At 32.7% G+C, this 19417-nt stretch overlaps 1 protein-coding gene and 1 pseudogene across 2 annotated transcripts; both read left to right on the forward strand.

The window, feature by feature from the left end:
• The first annotated feature begins 1703 nt into the window (after positions 1 to 1703).
• Positions 1704 to 2888, forward strand: LOC122282471 (annotated as a pseudogene).
• Positions 2889 to 11862: 8974 nt separating this feature from the next.
• Positions 11863 to 13840, forward strand: LOC122282117 (zinc finger A20 and AN1 domain-containing stress-associated protein 1-like). Of its 2 annotated transcripts, none has more exons than XM_043094074.1 (2): positions 11863 to 12120; positions 13010 to 13840. In XM_043094074.1, the coding sequence occupies exon 2, from the start codon at positions 13034 to 13036 to the stop codon at positions 13559 to 13561; it is 528 nt and encodes a 175-aa protein (XP_042950008.1). In that variant the 5' UTR covers positions 11863 to 12120; positions 13010 to 13033; the 3' UTR covers positions 13562 to 13840. The 2 variants fall into 2 exon arrangements, with proteins under 2 accessions (XP_042950008.1, XP_042950007.1); XM_043094073.1 differs by having other exon boundaries at positions 11865 to 12120; positions 13006 to 13840.
• Positions 13841 to 19417: the final 5577 nt, after the last annotated feature.

Here is a 19417-nt window from a genome sequence, read left to right on the forward strand (position 1 = left end):
AAGTCTAACATTCATAGATGATAAAATAATCATATTTTCACATGTTCAATACACACATACATGTTATCACATTTAATCTCAAAATTAAATAAAAGATCACATGTAATATAACATTATGGAAAAGAAAATAGCACGAAAACAAACAAATATTCACATGTTATCACATTTAATCCATAATATTAAATAAAAGATCACATGTAATATAACAATATATCTAAGCATATATTAAATCATGCCAATTTTTTTTTTATTCGGTTTTAAAAAAAAACTTACAGAAAAATAAAAAACACTGGGCTTAAAAACCCAGCCCCTCTTTTTTTTCTGCTTAAACCCAAAACAAAGTGGGCCAAAGGGCCCAAGCCCAACCCAGCCCATTAGAGGGTAGATGACTCAAGTCATCTTCTTCCTCCCGCAAGTTACTGTTCACATGAAGAGTAACTCGGGAAAAAAATTTTCAGCTGCCGTTTATGGAAGTCACCGGCACCTCTGATCGCCGAAAACTGCTTCCAGAGGAAGCTGGGTGCTGCCGTAGCACCGAGCCAGCGATGCTCTGGTGCTAGCAGCACCCCTCTGGTGTGCACAGCACCAACCTGGTGCGCGCAGCACCGAGGCGGTGCTTGCAGCACTACTGTGGTGCCCCCACGGTGCTCCGTGCACCATGGGCTCCCACCGGTGCTTGCTGCACCGTGGTGCACGCAGCACCATTACAGGGGTGCCGCGCACCATCCTCTGGTGCGCGCTGCACCGTCTGGTTAAGGTGGTGCGCACTGCACCACTGAATGCAGAGGTGGTGCCTTTTGCACCACCGTGTGTGGGTGGTGAGCGCAGCACCCTTTGGTGCGCGCTGTACCCCCACACATAAAGGTGTTGCGCGCTGCACCACCCTGTGTGGTGGTGAGTGCAGCGGTGCTACACAGAGGCTTAGCCCAAAAAATAAAAAAACAAAAAACTATTATTTTTTTTATTAAAAAAAATGCAGCACCACATGTGCTCAAATCACATAAAAAACACAATCACAGTTTACATGCATATGCCAAAAAGAAACTAGAAGCGATTATAAAAGCTCTGATACTAATGTTAGAATTGACAGCAGAAAGTACCTCAAGCTCAGATTATAAAGTTACTCCACAAGTTTCTTCAGATCGACAAAAGTTTTTACTTAGTGATAAAGCGTACTACTAGAGTAACGCTTTAACAATCCACAACCTAAATGCTATCTTAAGAGAGAACAAAAGAGAGAGTTTTTTCTGATTGATGATTCAAAATTAAAAGAGGGGGGGTTATATATAGCCCCCTACACGGCTGGCCTTAAAGGCCAACCTTAATCTGCATGTAACGCATGGCTTAAGGTAGAGAAAAGGATGGGTCTGCCCCATGTGGGCGGCCCTCCAATTAACAAAAGTTAATAGGGTTTTGTCGAATTCGAGAGGAGCAAGTAGGCAAGTGCAAGGGAGAAGAGGGGTGGTATGCTAGTTTGGAGGAATTGAATGGGCTATCCTTAAGTGCAGCGATTGCAATTAATGGAGAAAATCGGGATGGAATGAGTAGAAAAGGGATCAGAGATTCAGAAACCTTTTTTTTTTAACTTTTTTTCTTCCAAAGATGAAAGGATAGAGAACTGACAATGGTGTCTCTCGCTAAAGTCTGAAAACACACCAACCAAGATTATTATTAATTTTTTATTTTTTTTCCTTAGCAGATAGATGAAAGAACGTATTCTTGCCAAAGAGTACATTACTGTATTTCCAGTTGCCTTGTGTGCAGGCTCTTCTTCCGTAATTCCTTTTTGTTTTTTTATTTTAAAAAATGAAAAACAACCACGTCAGTGGAGTGGAGTGCACAGTTGCTCCTCAGCGTGACTGCTGTATGTAGCACGTCCCAGGCTGCTCTTTTTTTAGTTAAAAAAAAGGCTTGCATGCATGAAAGGGAATTGAAGTTGATCACTATAAAAATTTAAAAAATAAATTTATTCAACCGGCCCGTGCAAGTGCCAGGTAGTCTCTACATCACTTTAATAAAACGATGTGTTTTAATTAAAGCTGGCAGCAAGTGATGAGATGAACCACGCTACCGGTATTTGGTCTATCATCTTTAATGAAACGATGTGTTTCATTTAAATTAAGTCAAAACACACCGTTTTGACTCTCTTCTCCTTTTCATATGATGGTCTTCTCCTTTTCCCTCTAAACTTTTTCCTTTCTCCCTTCTCATTTCTTCCTTCTTCTTCGACTCCTTCACGCTTCTAAGCTCTTCTACAAGGTCATTGCGATTGAGATCGTGTCCGGTTGGTTCCGGTGCTCTCTATTCTGGCTAGACCTTCTGGACCCAAAAGACGTGGTCTCGAAGCTAATATGGTTTCCAAATGCGAGGACACCTACCTAGAGCTCTAGGAGGACCTTGCGCAGAGTTGGATTATGACTGAACCACTTGGATAGCAGGTGGTGAACCTCTTGATCAAAAAGGTAGTGTATTTCAGTTGCACTGGTTGAGCAAAGAGATACACATACATTTCGTGACGATCCTGACCAATGAAAAAGGATCCTCGTCTGAGTTCAAATAGTGTGAAATTGTGGTAACGTGCGGCAGGTCGGAGGGAGGGGACCTGCAATTCATGAGGGAGGTAAGCTTGCAGGTGGAAAACATGGATGGGAATCACTTGAGTGGGAAGGATGGTTTGGCAATACTTCAAAGAGTGTTGGAGGGCAAAAAGGGAGGGAAGAGAAGGAGCTAAGAGGAGAAGGGAATGAAAAGATACCAAGATTATTTGGAGAGAAAAGAGGGAGAGAAAAGCGAGAAAACTAAGAATGGAAGGGACATTAATCACATTGTGTATGATATTTGGGGTCTTGGTATTTTTCAGTTTTTAGATGTTTGTCTTGTGTAGATAAAAATCACGTCTTTATTTATTTTTTGTTCTGATTTCTTTTACTTTGACTTCATTTCTTTTGTGCAATTACATGCATGAATTATACTCCGATGGTCTTCTCAGTTTTAGTTTGATGAACCAAGTCACGCAGTCCTTCTTTCTTCCTTCTACGTTCCAGTCATTCTTCATTTCTTTTGGATTCCAAGCCAATGGTCTTCTCAATTTCTTGATTCTCTCTCTCTTTTTTTTTTAAATATTTGTTGTTAGATGCTGACATGGCAAATTGCAACATCACCTGGTTACGCAATGGTTTTACGTAGCAAAATTGAAAAACTTATCATAAAATTGAACACAATTTTTTTCATTTTTCGATTATTTCGCAATATATATATATATATATATATATATATATATTCTTTTCTTCCTTCTTGCCTCTTATAGACACGTTTTGAATCTTATTGAATGGGGAAATGCTTATCCCACATATGGTGGGCACCGATTCAGTTTTTTATTTTTTATTTTTTATTTTATCACTTAATAGTAAAGTAAATATTTTTTAATGAATTTATGGTTTTTATTTAGTTTTTGAAAGTTTTTAATAAGTTTAAAGTAATATTTGCGAAATTTTTTTTATAAAAACAACGAAAGAAAATTTACCTTCGATGACTCTCTCGGTGGCCTATGTAGGAGTAGCACCACCTTATTGAATATTTTCCTTGACATGTGTCATCTATGATTTGGTGTTTTTACCTGATCACATTCTTGAATCTGCTATTTCCTAAAATATTGGATTGTATTATGAAACTAAAAGAGAAATGATATTGCAAGAGAAAGAGGATATTGCAAGAGAAAGAGTTATTATTCAAATATAAAACTTGATGATATACAAGTGAATGATACCCATATATATAGGAGTACAAAGGAATAAGTATAGCTTAAGTCTTAATTGATGGCTCAATGGTCTTAATTAATGGTTAAAGATTGGTCTTAATTGATGGCTCAATAGTTTTAATTAATGGCTATGTATGGTTATACAATAAGTTTATAACACTCCGCCTTTGGATGACTATACATAAAAAAATATGTCTCGTTAAAACTTTATTAAGAAAAAACCCAGTAGAAAAAAACCCAGTGGGAAAGGAAAAAGAGTATAATATTCATGTATATCGCTAAATGCTTTAAAATTGTCTCATTAAAACCTTGCAAAGGAAAACCCAGTGGGATAAAACCTTAGCGAAGAAAAATGAGTACAATCAGCACAAGTTTTCAAGACATTACTCCCCATGAAAAGTGCATGATAATTGGTCTTCAAGTCTTCGCTTCCAATGTTCTGCACAATCTTCTTAAATGTTGTAGTTGGTAATGGTTTTGTGAATAAATCTGCCAGATTATCATTTGATCGTATCTGCTTGACATTAATTTCACATTTCTCATGAACTTCATGAGTATAAAAGAATTTAGGTGAAATATGTTTGGTTCTATCACCTTTGATATATCCTTCTCTAATTTGAGTAATACAAGCAGTATTATTTTCGTATAAAATTTTGGACTGTCATTAATCATTAGAATACCACACTTTTCTTGAATATGTTGAATCACTGATTTTAGCCAAATACAATCTCGACTTGCTTCATGAATTGCAATGATTTTTGAGTGATTTGAAGATGTAGCAGATAGTGTTTGCTTGACAGATCTCCATGATATAGCAGAATTTTTATAAGTAAATACATATCCTGTTTGAGATCTACCTCTGTGTAGATTTGAAAGATAACATGTATCCGCATATCCAATTAATTGTGAACTTGAATCATGTTGATAAAATAATCTCATATCAACCGTACATCGGAGGTATCGAAATACATGTTTAATGTCATTCCAATGTCTTCGAGTTGGTGCGGAACTATATCTTGTAAGTAAATTAACTGAAAATGCAATATTAGGCCGAGTACAATTTGCAAGATACATTAGGGCTCCAATTGCACTGAGATAAGGTATTTCAGGATCAAGAATTTCTTTATTGTCTTTACAAGGACAAAATGGATCTTTCTGCTCATCAAATGATCAAGCAACCATTGGAGTACTCATGGGATGAATTTTGTCCATATAAAAGTATTTCAAGACTTTATAATGAAAGGCCTTTGCATTGATGCGTCTCAATATTATGTACCAACTCTTTAAATGATGTAGTTGACAATGTTTTAGTAAAAAAAATTCACCATATTGACTCAAGATTATTAAATTTACTACTCTTCTGGAGTTGTGCTCTTCTGAAGTTCTTGTAAATAATATAGTTAGTGGAGAAGTCATCAAAATTAAGCCGCTAACCTCATTTTTCAACAAAAATGATGGCGATCTATTTAGACCAGACAAGCACCACAAGCTTTTACAGCTTTTCTGTAGCTGTCAGGCGCTGCAGAACTATGATGCTATATCTTTTGTCCCTTGTCTCTTGTAGAGAGATGCTTCATGAGAGATGCAGTGAAGAAATAGAGATGTTTTGTCATAATTTTCTCTATAAAAGAAATATTCAGCTCATTTTCATTTGCATCTCATTTTCTTCACTTTTCTGTAATTAGTCTGCATTCTTACTCTGCAATCTCTTTCTGCATTCTTACTCTGCAATGGCTCAGCAATCTTCTCATGACCAATATATGAGGTATTCTGCATCTCGTTTACTAGTTGTTTCTACTTCTAACGTAGGTGCTACAATGCAATATAATAACGATCTGACTAATAAGTCAGATAATGAAGCTATCTACGAGTTTGTGAGTCTTGGTACTCGATACTTATTAAGCATTGTCGCATTTTCCCAGCGACTACAATCCAAAACTTATGGCGTTAACAAACTCTACGAGAATATTTCTATCATTCAACGACTTCTTCTGGAGTCCAACATGAAGATAGGAGCAATAAAATAAGAGAGTATGAATTTAAAATCTTTACTTAAATCTTTTTTTCGATTGCCTATTCCTTTAGATAAGGATGCCGTGCAGATTCTTGAAGAACAAGAACGTTTAAAGAATGAGGCGAAAAGCCTTAAATTTCTGTAATTTTATTTCGAGATAATAAAATAATATTTCACAAATATTCATATTTGTGTTTCTATCTTCTGGTAGATGTTCTGTGTACTCTATTTTATTTCTCCTTTAATAATGCACATTTCTTACAAAATCGTAATATGAATCTGAAATATTAATTATATTTAAGAGATGGTATTTCATAACTAATAATTTTATTTATCTACCCCTTGAAACCGCAAGGGTTTCAAATTTATATTTCAAATATGTACAGTTTTCATGAACTCTTCTGGAGCCTCAATGACATTTAAATTATCTATATAAACTGAAATAAAAATTAATATAGATACTGAAAATATATTGACAATAGCTTATTCCACTTGTGTTTGGATTGTTTTAGATCATATAAGGATTTTTGAAACTTGATAGAATAAGTACTTTATGACTATATGCTTCATGCATTTCATATCTAGTAATCTATATAACTATACAGTTAATCATACATATCCAAACTCTCGGTAACTTTCAAGCTAATAAAAATATCAATATAATTTCATCCATTTTAAAAGTATATCAATATTTTTTCTGCGAGAAACCGACACATGATTTATATATCACATTTTCATTTCCTTTATACAAATATCCATTGATATTTACAAGTATCATCTCTTTAGATGTTTGGACTACGAGTTCATATGTATCATATTTTACTAGTGATATCAATTTTGCAGGAATTGTCTGCGAGAAATTGACTCGTGATTTATATATTACATTTTCATTTCTTTTATTTAAATATCCACTGATATTCAACAAGCATCACCTCTTTAGGTGTTTGGACTACCAGTCCATATGCATCATATTTAACTAGTGATATCAATTCTGCATGAATTGTTTCTTTCAAATTTAGCCAATATTTTTACGTCAGTATTCTTCGACGGTTCTTGGTTCACTTTCTTCATTACTCCTGGTAATGTCAAGTGCCATTTTATATGAAAATATGTTATCAATAACGATTTTATTTCTATCTAGAATTTCTCTAATATTCATGAAATGTATCGAGATCTCGTTATTTTCAGGTACCTGTCCCTTGAACCTCTTCAATGGAAGACATTTCATGAAAAACCTTTTCATGAGGCATTCTTCAGGAAGTTTATACTATTCAGGAGTTTATATGAGAGAATTTTATACATAAAATTTGGATAGATCTTATTGTTTGTTTTGTCGGTACGACCTCTTTAGGAGCATCAAATTATTTGTGCTTTTCTCTTTCGAAATGCTTTATCTTTTGTATCAATAGGTCTCGCATGCTTTTAGACATGTCTTATATTCATTAGACTGCTAAATTTCTTAATTGTCCTATGGGGACTTTAATCCTCATTGGGATTTTAGCAGCTAGAATACGAGATATTTTTATCTTATTGCATCCATAATTTAATTATTATCTGAACTTCCAGTTCACCTATGATAATCAAGATAATGTCGAATTATTTTATTTTATTTACTTTTAGAAAATTTTTCTTTCCACTCCTAGTGGTAAGACTTTATAGTAAAAGAATCTTCTGGTTCTTTTATGGACGTCCATATAAAAATTTATTCGACTTATCGTAATTGATTTTGGATGATCAAGATAATCATGAAAACATACAAATATTTTGAATCATATCACTTTTAATGTGTCATAATATTTGATTCAATAATTGTATAATATCATCTCAAAGAAAAAACTAGTAGTTTTTCCAATACGAGTTTCTGACCGGAAATTATAAAAGTGTTATAAAGATATTCATTATCACGTCCAATCTTTTAGTTTTTTTTGAATAAAATGCATCATTCTCTTCACTTCAGGGAATAAAATGATATAAATCCAATATCATTCTCTGAAGAGAATGATGAGGAACTATTAGGACGTGATTAATGATTTCTTAACAAAAGTTCATTACTTTGCGTAGCCACTAGAAGACCGGATATAAATTTAAAATATCTTGTAAACTTTCGCACTCGATATTGCTACTTCAGGAGCACATTCGAGGTATTTATTTTAAACATATATTCTTTAGTGGTTTTCTTTATACAATTTCAATTATGCAACTTCAGGTGCATTAATCATAATGAGCTTTTGGTACACGTATCACTCATTTAAACTATCTCACAAAATCAATAGATATTTTATTATGAGATATTCAATAAAATTATTGGTTTAGAGAGATCCTTCAGGAATGCTCAATTTCTATTCCACGATGAATCTTAATATGAGATACTCAATAAAATTATTGATTTAGAATGATCTTTTAGAGATACTCAATTTCTATTTCAAGATAAAACTTAATATGAGATGCCCAATAAAATTATTGGTTTAGGGCGATCCTTCAGGGATGCTCAATTTCTATTTCAAGATGAATTTTATCATCAATAATTCATAACAAGTATAAAAAGTAAAAAGAACTTGTATATAAACTATGTGAATAAAAATTTACCACAGATATAATTAAGATGTAAATTATATAAATAAATATAGAATTTTATCAAGTAATAATAATGAATATAATCTTTAATAATCATCTTAGAGATTGCAAATAATATATTGAAAAACTTACTTGAAGTAGAAGACTACTAACTTCAAAATCGTCATAATCTTCGTGCTGATAACATGTTATGAAACTAAAAAAGAAATAATATTGCAAAAAAGAGAGAATATTGCAAGAAAAAAAAGTTGTTATTCAAATGTAAAACTTGATGATATACAAGTGAATGATACCCATATATATAAGTACAAAGGAGTATGTATAGTTTAAGTTTTAATTGATGGCTAAAGAAATGTCTTAATTAATAGCTTAATGGTATTAATTAATGGCTAAAGATTGGTCTTAATTAATAGCTCAATAGTCTTAATTAATAATTATATATGTTCATATAATAAGTTTATAACAGGTTGGTTGTTATTCTCCATTTTTCATGCTTTCGTGCTCCTATTTCTAAAATCTTCTTCCTTTTTTACCCCTAGACCCAATTGGGCCCTACTCTTTTTATTCTATAAGTTGCCTCCTCATTCTCAAGTTCGGCCGATTTCTTCTTGGTTGGGCCTTCGGAATTCATGTCGGTGCTCTTTGGACCTTCGAGAAATTAAAATTCTTCCAATAACTCTGGATTATCGGTCTATTAAACCTAGGGGAAGATGATTATGATGACCTTCAGGCCTAGCCCAATCTGAGACTCAAAAGGCCTGGTGACTGCCTCCACGCACTCATTTAGGCCCAACAACAAACCTTAGAAGGCCCCATGTCTTTAAAACTGGAAGAAAAGGGTTAGGTAATATAATATGCGCATTTTTTTTTATTATCAAGTCCTGTGTTCTTTAATTATAGGAAGAGATATATCATCTGATTGTTTATTCCGATATTTTTTTAGTAGATGAAGTTTAGATATGGGAATTCAAAAAAGAGAAACGTTAATTGTACTTAAAGTGTATGTTTGAGATTACGGTAAGAAATATAATTTATAACTTTAAGATTTACAACTTATAATTTAAGTATAAATGTTACTATTAAAAAATTATTTATTATTTAGTAATTATATGTTTTAATCACTTTCAAACATATTATGTTTATTTATAAACAAACTAAACAAGTGTTCTCTGATGTAGAAGTTACTATTATTTAAATTTTTAAAAATTATAATCATATTTTTGAAAGTTTGAAAGTTGTAATTATCTGAAAATTGTATGGGTAATTTCATCCATTGACAACTTTTCTAAAATTCAGATTATATTCTGCATTATTAGAAAATCACGTTTGAGAAAAAGTATCAAAATTAATACTTTTCATCAAACGTGCTTTTTAGTTTATTTAAAATTAAAAGTATTTTAATATATAATACATAAACAACTTAATTTTCCATTAAAGAGTATTTAAGATTATTTAAATATTTTTTAAGACTCATATCCTAACCCCAAACAAGCCATAAGAAAAACTTACAAAAAAAAAACTTAATTATCTATATATCAGATATTAATATGCTGAAAATTATAAAATTTGAAAACTAATAAAATGAGTATTATATATAAAATTATAAATACATATAACACTATTATTTAAAATTGCTTATTTCTAAATAACTATTATAAAATAAGCTCTCACTTGACATTTTTATTGTTGAGTGACAATTTGTGAATGCATTAATATCACACAATCTTATCATGCTGATGTGGTATTATTAATGTGTTTTTGTGTTCTGACAATCACGCATTTGTCATAATCACTAAATATCTTTATAATATTTATCACCCATCACACAAAGACAAACGCAAAATTCGAGCTGTGTTTTACTCTTTTGCTTCAAATATCTCAACAAATATAATGTGTAAAGGTAATTTTTTTATTTATAGTCTAAGATAATTACATTATTAATAAAATGAAAAAATTATCAAAAGGGGTAAGGAATTTAAGGAATTTGACAAAAAGCAAAAACACTATATAAAATTATAAATAAAATGAAAAAAGATATTTACAATTGTGAATTATGCAATCATTACGTTTGCTTTTAAAAAAGTGAATAAAACATGGTACCCATATAAAAAATTAATTTTTTAATAGTGAATCACATTATTTTTAAAATCAATTATACGATATTTATGCACTTCACAATTGTATGTAAAATTATTCAAAATAAATTTTTTGGATTGTTTAGAAATATTTATTAGAGTAGACATTATAAGGTAGTTTGGATAGTAAAATGAGATGATATGATTTTATATGAAAATTAAAAGTTAAATAAAATATTGTTATAATATTAATTTTTTATAATTTTATTGTTTTGAAATTGGAAAAAGTTGAATTATTTATTAGAGTAATGTTATATAACCTTCCAACCTCCACACACATTTTTTAATTTTTTTTCAAATTTTTTAAAGTTTAGTTTTCTTAAACTAATTAAATTTTTCTATTCATTATCTATATATTAAATATTTAATAAAAGAGAAAAAAAAAATTCAAAAAAGCGTGGTGTATGGAAGTTGTGTGAATAGGTAAAAAGTTGTTTATCTTTTTTCTATTTATTATATTTTATGTAAAAATTTAATAAAAATTATCATAATAAAATGAGATAAAATATTTCTTATATCTAAATAAGAAAAAAATAAACATTGATTCAAATTAAATCTAGACAATGATTGGAGATCTCAAATCTCACATTTATGGTAATATTTATAGAGTAGATAAACAAAAATTAATTCCTGATAAAATGAGCATTAAAGCTAAACACCTATAAAAAAAACATAATCAAATTTGCACATTTCTAACATTATTTTGTAAAAATAAAAAAATAAAAACTGTAAAATATTTATACAAATTAAAAGAAAAAACTAATTAAAAAAAAGAAGAGCATGTGTTATCTATCTCTCGGATTAGCAAAGCAACGAATCTCTACCCTTTGTCTTTAAGAAAGTGTGGATGAGATTGTTTTGAAAAAGAATAAAATTTATGATTAAAAAATTAATTTTTTTTATATAAATTTTATATTAATTTATTCTTTTTAAAATGACTGCACGTTACTTACATAATTACGATTACAAATATCATTTCTTTTGATTGATTTCTTGCTCTACAGTAGTACGTATTCCATAACCCTTACCGGACAAGATCAAGAATATATATATATATTATAAGAATTCAAAAAGTTGTGGCAAAAAGTCAGATTGGTCCCTGGGTCCCCACCGGCTTTGTTATTCGTGAACCGGGTTCTCCTCGGCCGTACCTCGGGAAGAGGCTTGCTCGCCAAGATTTGTGTAAGCGAAAAGACCACATAAATTAGAAAGAGAAGATAGAAAAAGCAACTTTATAATTATTTGGAATAGACCAATTAGTCATTCGGGGCTCTACAACCAAGCCTAACCGTAGATCTTACGTCATGACAACATTTCAACTTCATCTGACAGCTAGCATTTGTTTAGTGATAATATATATTTATTTTTTTGGTTGGTTCCCCTTGTACCTGAGTTACACCGACATTAAAACAGGGGCGTGCCCTGGAAATATAAAAACGGGGGGTTGCCTCTTCCGACAATTTCCTTAATTCTCAGAGCCCTTCTTGTTCTATTGCTCAGGGTTCTTTTTTTCTTTTTCCTTGATATCCGAATCACCCATCCTCCATTATTCTATTCCCGAAAAACTTCCAATCCGAAGGGTCGAAGAGAAACCCAACCAGATAGAACGAGAGGGTTTGGGAATTCCCGATTGAAATAAGGTACGAAAATTTCTCGTCATCCTTACCCCAAACTTTTCTGTTTTGAGTTTTGGATTTAATCGATTTTCCTTTCGCCTCTCGTCCCGATTTGAGGGCGTAAAGAAACAGATCCGAGTGCTTGTTCATAAAATAAAATAAAATAAAAATGGATTTTTATAGGTTTCCATACCTTGGTTTTCATCGATGAGAAAGAAGATTTTTGTTTGGTTTTTTTCTTTTCTTTTATTTATTTATTTTGTTCTGGGTTCCGGTTGTTCATCGATGACGAAAGTTCATTGTAGCCGTTTGATCGCCTTAGAACTAATTCTCTCGACAAAATTGGATGATTTGAACGGTCCAGATCGAGTTGTGTAAAAAAATATACAACGGATGTGGTCCTTCTAGATTCTCCAAGGAGAGCCTCCTGAGGCGGTTCTTCCTCGGTGAACTCGGACCTTGAGGTTTATCTAAATACCGAAACTACCCTCCCTATATATGAAGTTGAAAATCAAATTTATGGAGGACAACTTCGTCTTTTCTGGTTTGAAATAGACTCATGCGTGTACAATTTTGTCCTCCGTTTACGTGGAGTTTCTGAATTCCCACGAGTTTTATTAAGGTCACGGTATTTTTAATGCCCAAGGTAAAAGGTTAACTGTTGGCGATTTAGTAGAGGGTAGATTAGTCAATTCGTATAACGAACACCGATTGATCCAGGGAGTCTTTGAGGAACCAAAGGGCGAAACCCTTATATAATACCACGAGACCCCTCGATCTCCACGTACACAACAACGATGACAACAACAACAACGTTTCTCTTTGACTGCACAAAACATAAATTTTCAGTAGAATAACACGATCCGTTGAACCTGACCCTTGGTTTGTGTATTTTGTTTTCAATCGAAGGAAGTCGAATTGCGAGGGACGACCAGAGATGGGTTCTGAACAGAACGACGGAACGAGCTACCAGCCATCGGAGCCGAAGCTCTGCGCCAACAACTGCGGCTTCTTCGGCAACGCGGCGACTATGAACCTCTGCTCCAAGTGCTACAGAGACTACCGTATGAAAGAGGAGCAAGCGGCTTCGGCGAAAGTCGCCATGGAGAAATCTTTCAACCCTACGCCGACGCAACCAGACAATCATCAGGCGGCTCCACTGTCCGGTTCTTCCGCGGACAGCCTCGTCTTGTTGACCTCTTCCTCGACGTCTCCGTCAACTTCGTCGGTGTCGGGAGCTGTTGATGATCGTGAATCGCAGCCGCCAAAGGTGGCAAACCGGTGCCTCACCTGTAACAAGAAGGTGGGTCTGACCGGGTTCATGTGCAAGTGCGACAGTACCTTCTGTGGGGTCCACCGGTACCCGGAGAAGCACGACTGTACGTTTGACTTCAAATCCCTGGGTCGTGACGCCATTGCTAAGGCCAATCCTTTGGTTAAGGCCGATAAGGTCGATAGGATCTGAAATCTGAATCTTTTCTCTAGTCTGGTTGTGGGTCGAATTTGGTAAGGGGCTAGTGGGGATGGTGTTTTGCTTGGTGGTGATGAATGAATGGCTCGTGCTTTGGTGGTGGGTTGGTTGGTTGGATGGATGGATGGATGGATGATTTCATAATAAAAAGTGGATCACCGTATTGTTAGTTGCACTTTGCTTCTTATTGTTTGGCTTTCGTCATTTGGTACTTGATAACAATCTTTACCACATTTCGTGTCTTAATGCTATATAATTATATCTTTCCGTCTATATTGGTGCAACAATTACATTGTATGTGCTCTGTTTTTTGGAAGTGTTGGGTGTTCCTTATATCTTTCCATATCAATATGTGGCTTTACAGAACAACTCTGCTTTTTAAAGGGAAAGGTCTAGCAGGATCAGGCTACCTATAATTTTCTATCTCAAAATATAGATACAGCATGTAAATTGCATTGTAATTAATGTTTAGTTTCATACATCGTTTCTATTTCTCCGAGTCCTAGAAAGTTCTTTGTCAACAAATTGTAGAGGATGTTAATCTTGTGTTAAGGGTATAAGATTTAAGGGATCGGGTTTAATATGCGTGCCAGAACCCACCACTTGGTCATTCAGACTTAATAGTGTGTGTATATCGTTCTTGAATAGCTTTGCTCTACCGTTGTTATCGCTGTCCATACAATTCATAAATGAATGATTCTGAAAGCCACCGTATATCATGAACTAGTACTATTATCTCATGGCTAATAGTACTTGAAAGTGTTTGTACGCCACAATGTAGTTTTGGCGAAGCTTTTTAGAGCCGGTTTGAGATTGAGTTTGAAAGTTTTAACTCTTTAAAATCTCAGAGAGTTACAATTACTTTTAAAGAAAAAATAAAATGTTTGGTAAATCTATAAAAAGTATCTTATTAACTAAAAAGGTTAAAAGTTTACTTGTTTTAAAAAGTACTAAATTAAAATTTTTATCGCAAAGTTTTTATAGATAAATGTATATTTTTAACAAATTAATGTAACTAATTTTAAAATTACTTTAAATTCATATTTATTAAACAGTAAACTCCAACAAGGCTATGAGTTGTAATTCAAGAGTACGTTTAGGGTCTTTTGGGGTAGTGGTGGGAGTCTTAAAAATTGTTTAAATATTTTTAAAAGTTCTTTAATGAAAAAATTAAGTCGTTTGGGTGTTATATATTAAAATATTTTTAATCTCAAATAAGCTAAAAAGTATGTTTGAGGAAAAACATTATTTTGATGCTTTTTTTTAAACGTGCTTTTCTGAATGATGCGGAATGTAATTCGAATTTTAAAAAAATTGTCAATGGATAAAAATATCCATATAACTTTAAGATAATTACAACTTTTAAACTTTCATATGATCATAATCTTTAAAAATTTAAATAAAAGTTTTGCTATATACAAGCATAGTCACGCATTAATCTGTGTACCAATACTAATTTATTCATACTTAAAATTTAAATTAACACTGTTTTTAATAAAATCTATTTTTTAACAAATCACATCACATTGATGCATAGATTAGTGCACAATTATGCTTGTAACTATATTTTTCCCTTTAGATATATAGTTATTAAACAGTAAATAATTTTTTAATAATAAAATTTATTATTTAAATTATAAATTATAAGTCTTAAAATTATAAATTATATTTTCTACTGCAATCACAAACATGGTCTCAATATCAAAGCTACCTTTTATTTTTGGACGGAAACACTGCTCATTATATTTTTTGAAACTGAAAAGTAATAGAATAAAAATATGGTGGTCACTGGGCAGCCACCCACACAAAGCCATAGGGTCGTTGGACTACTGGCAAAATAGGATTTCGGCGCGGTGCTGCCGCTCTGTGATCATTGGAATTGTTTTTTTTTTTTTTTAAAGGAAACTCGTTAGTTTATAAAATTTTAAAATTTAAAGAGAATTATTAAACAGTAAAATATTTTATAAAAATAAATTTAAAAATTAAAATGACGTAAGATAAATGTTAAGTTTTATTTTATAATAAAAATAATTATATATTTTAACATACCATATCAAATTACATTGATTTATAAATTTTTTAATTATTAATAAAAAAATATATTATTGTGATGGCTACCAAAAAAATCCAATGGGGGGTTGGTCACGAGATTCTACGAGTGGTGCGACCATCCCGCATTCATTGGACGTAGCCCCGAGGCCATGAAAGACTTTAGGAGCAGTGCTACCATGCCCGCTGGGCGTGCCGTACACGTTAAATGCTTTCTTTCATTTTTTTTTCTCTTTTTTATCATTTTTTTTTAATATATTTAAATATTTTTAAAAAATAAAAAATACATCAATACTCAAAAGATCACTTCTTAAATTTTTTTTTTTTTAATGGGTGATCAACTGGAACAGTACATTTGAAGGATAGGGTAGTGTTTTCCCATGTATTAGACCATTTCGTTACTTGTTCTTTTGACACAAAAATCACGTCACTTGTTCTTCTGTATTTCATTATAAATAATGATAGGCTTATTATTTTATTACTATTTATTTATTATTATTTTTGTATTAGATTTTTTTTTTTAATTTTTTTATTTAATGATTAAGAAAATGACTATTAGTACAATTATATATTTTTTAATTTTTTTTAATAATTAAGAATGTTAAAAAAATGCTTAAAATAAAATAATAAAAAAATAAAAAAACATCAAATACATTTTAAATTGTAAATGGGTACTACCCATGCACCCCCTTTATAAAGTAACACCTTTTTTTGTTGTTATTGTGTTTTGATGAACTTTTTGGGAATGTAAAATTTTAGAAAGAGGAGCTATAGCTATAGAAAGATCTCTTAAGATTAAATCTAAAAATTTACATGATTTCATAAGATAATATGTTAGGTCTATTTAAAAAAAAAAATAATTTTATACTTTAACGTATCATATCTGCACCTCCTTCTTCACTGACCTTAGCGGATGGGAGATTAATACAGAGACCAATTTACCTCGTAATGATCAGCATCCCCGTACGTCCACAGGCCTCCATGAGCCACCCCTTGTTTGGGATTTAATTCACAGGCCGAATTAGTAGGAGCCAGGAGGCCGGGAGGGGAGAGAGAGATCATGATTCTTTCTAAAATGAAAATAAAAAAACGAAATAGCATGTGGTGTTGTATATTCATGGGGACAATGTATTGGGCTTGACTTGGGCTTATTATACTCATCTTGTGATATTAGAATGGATCAAGTGACAAACTCACCGAGCAATTGCATACATTTTAAATGACGAGACAAGTTTGATGATGAACTGAATTAGAGAATATTATTAATAACGTGCTTAAAAGATTATATAAAAATAACTGTATAATTTAAATGATGAGACATGACTCTTCCATGCACTTTAAAAGTCAAGAAATTTGCTGCCGTCTGATCATTACTTGATTTCCATGATGATCAAGGCAATCCGGCCCTTCTTTGATTGACAGGATGAACCTTCTCCATCGCTTAGCCCAATGAAGATTAATTGCTATAAATAATACTTACCCTACCCCAATATTATAATATCATTCATTTGAATAATTTCAATGGAGGAGAGAACAATTATCATATACAGGCCGGCTAACATTGACCTTTGTCTACATGATCATCATCATCATGAGGAGTGCCAATATTGTACTTACTATTTTAGGAGTGCATGGTTCAAGGGTGGCCGGCCCCCCGCATGCACATATGGGCAACAAAATTTGGAGCGACACCCAAATTTGCAGAAAGATGGTCTCTGCTGCATGCCAAATTTCTGTTTGCAGTACTTCACTTGATTGCTATATTTATAGAATCTTCCTAAATAATTTTCCTTTCTCTCAATCACCTGACGTAGAGTGATCAATTGGTATGTATGATATAGACAGCACACATGAATCACTGCCTACACTTCATGTTTATGCAGCTAGCTAGCATGCAAGGGGAAACCATGCGACAATAATATTTCTGTGGTATTTGACATGTACTGGTAGCACGATTTAAGGACAAGTCGCTTTGAACTTGGAACTCTTTAATGCTGATTGGTCTAATGGAACCAGGATCTTACCACGATGAAAAATGAAAAATTGTGAACCGCTTGAGGCTGGAACAAATCACACATTTTTATATTTTTTCTGATGATTCAAAATAAACTACAAACCCTGGTATTTACTATTTATAGCCACGCACTCATGACCATGTACGGAAACCTATTCATATTCTAATAAAAGTAACAATCCTAATTGGCATGAACTAGTTTAAAGCAATAAAATAACTTAAAGCCATAATAATTTTTCCTACTCTAATTAAACAATAACTCTTTCTAGAATAAAACACAACTTCAACCCACTTCGTGTTCTACTCCACTGAGGCTTCCCCACTTCAGAGTATACTTCCATATTCGGTTTCCATAAGTCTTTAATTTGTTAAACAAAGTGAAAGGAGGAAAAAAATGATAATAAAGATAGCTCCCAGCTTGACATGGTGGATCAAGCTCCGGCCATATTGATGGAAGTCTCTATCAAACCAAGGGAATCCTTTCTAATCTCTTTCTCTTAGGCTAGCTCCCACGCTTTAGAACTTAAGGGGCAAAGAATAATTTACTTTATATAAAGAATATTCCAATCTCATGATGTGAAAATTCGACTGCTCAATAAATACTGATTATCATGGCGCATTGGCCGGCGGCCATCTCCTTGGACCATATATATAGGACAATGAGCACTCGCAAAATTCTAGGTCCATTTTCCTCTTTGTTCATTTGGATATGTCACATAATTTCTTTTTTGGACAAAAATTCCTAGTATTCCATGTAATAGCATATGCCCGAGAGGAGTTTGATTAGGTTGCAAGTTTTGTATAGTACTCCTCAAAGGGCTTCATCAGTCTGCTTTCATATGTCAAGTAATATCACAAAGAGCTGGGCCCTGAAAAATGGACATGTTAACCACTAAAATGGGTAGATCCGACTGAACAACCTCCGACCATCCGGTGTTGCACACATCACAGTCTTCTGGATCGACTTGATGTAGGCTCCTTATCTTCGATGGTAGGCTACATGAGTTAAATGAGTGTCTACAAACTGGATGTCAATATAAGTTACCAACAGCATGACCTACCATGTGATTAGTAGGATGGATGATGGATTAGAGTGATGATCATCATTTAAACCGCCAACTTAAGGGTTGAAAAATATCATGGCGTACATAAATGGGAAGATAAGCATTGTGTCATTCGGTGGGTGCACCCATGACCCATGCGGAATTGGACCTTGTCCTTTTTTTTTGTCCCTCAGTGAGTCAGCATTCATCTGTCAAACGTACTCCTTATTGGGTGCCCATTGTCCTTTTATTGACCCCACAACATCTATCATGGGAAATTTGAATGAAAGAATGACGAATGGGGTCTTTTACAGATGTATCAGTTTGGTTTTAGATGGCTTTTGAAGAGATTATAAGACCTATTCTATTCGTTATCTCTTTTTATCTCATCCGCTCATTATTTTATTACGTAACATTATATAATAAATTTATAAATAAAATATAATAAATAATTTCTAATTATTGAATATTACATCATTGGATAATATTGAAAGTATGATTAATGATATTAATTACTCCTTAATTTGACAAGAAAATATAGACTTAGTTATTATATATATTTTTTCTTAAGACACTCTTATATGTGTGAGTGAGGCTCCCCTTCAATAAGTAAGTTCAATATGTATAATGTTCAATATGTATAATGTTTAGTTAAGAGAAATATTATAAGGAAGTCTTACACTATATATATTTATTTAATTAAGATGTGATTTGTTATTTTTATCATTCTATTTAAACACACAT

The sequence above is a fragment of the Carya illinoinensis genome, chromosome 11 (genome assembly GCF_018687715.1).
Source record: "Carya illinoinensis cultivar Pawnee chromosome 11, C.illinoinensisPawnee_v1, whole genome shotgun sequence".
Taxonomy (NCBI): Eukaryota; Viridiplantae; Streptophyta; class Magnoliopsida; order Fagales; family Juglandaceae; genus Carya; species Carya illinoinensis.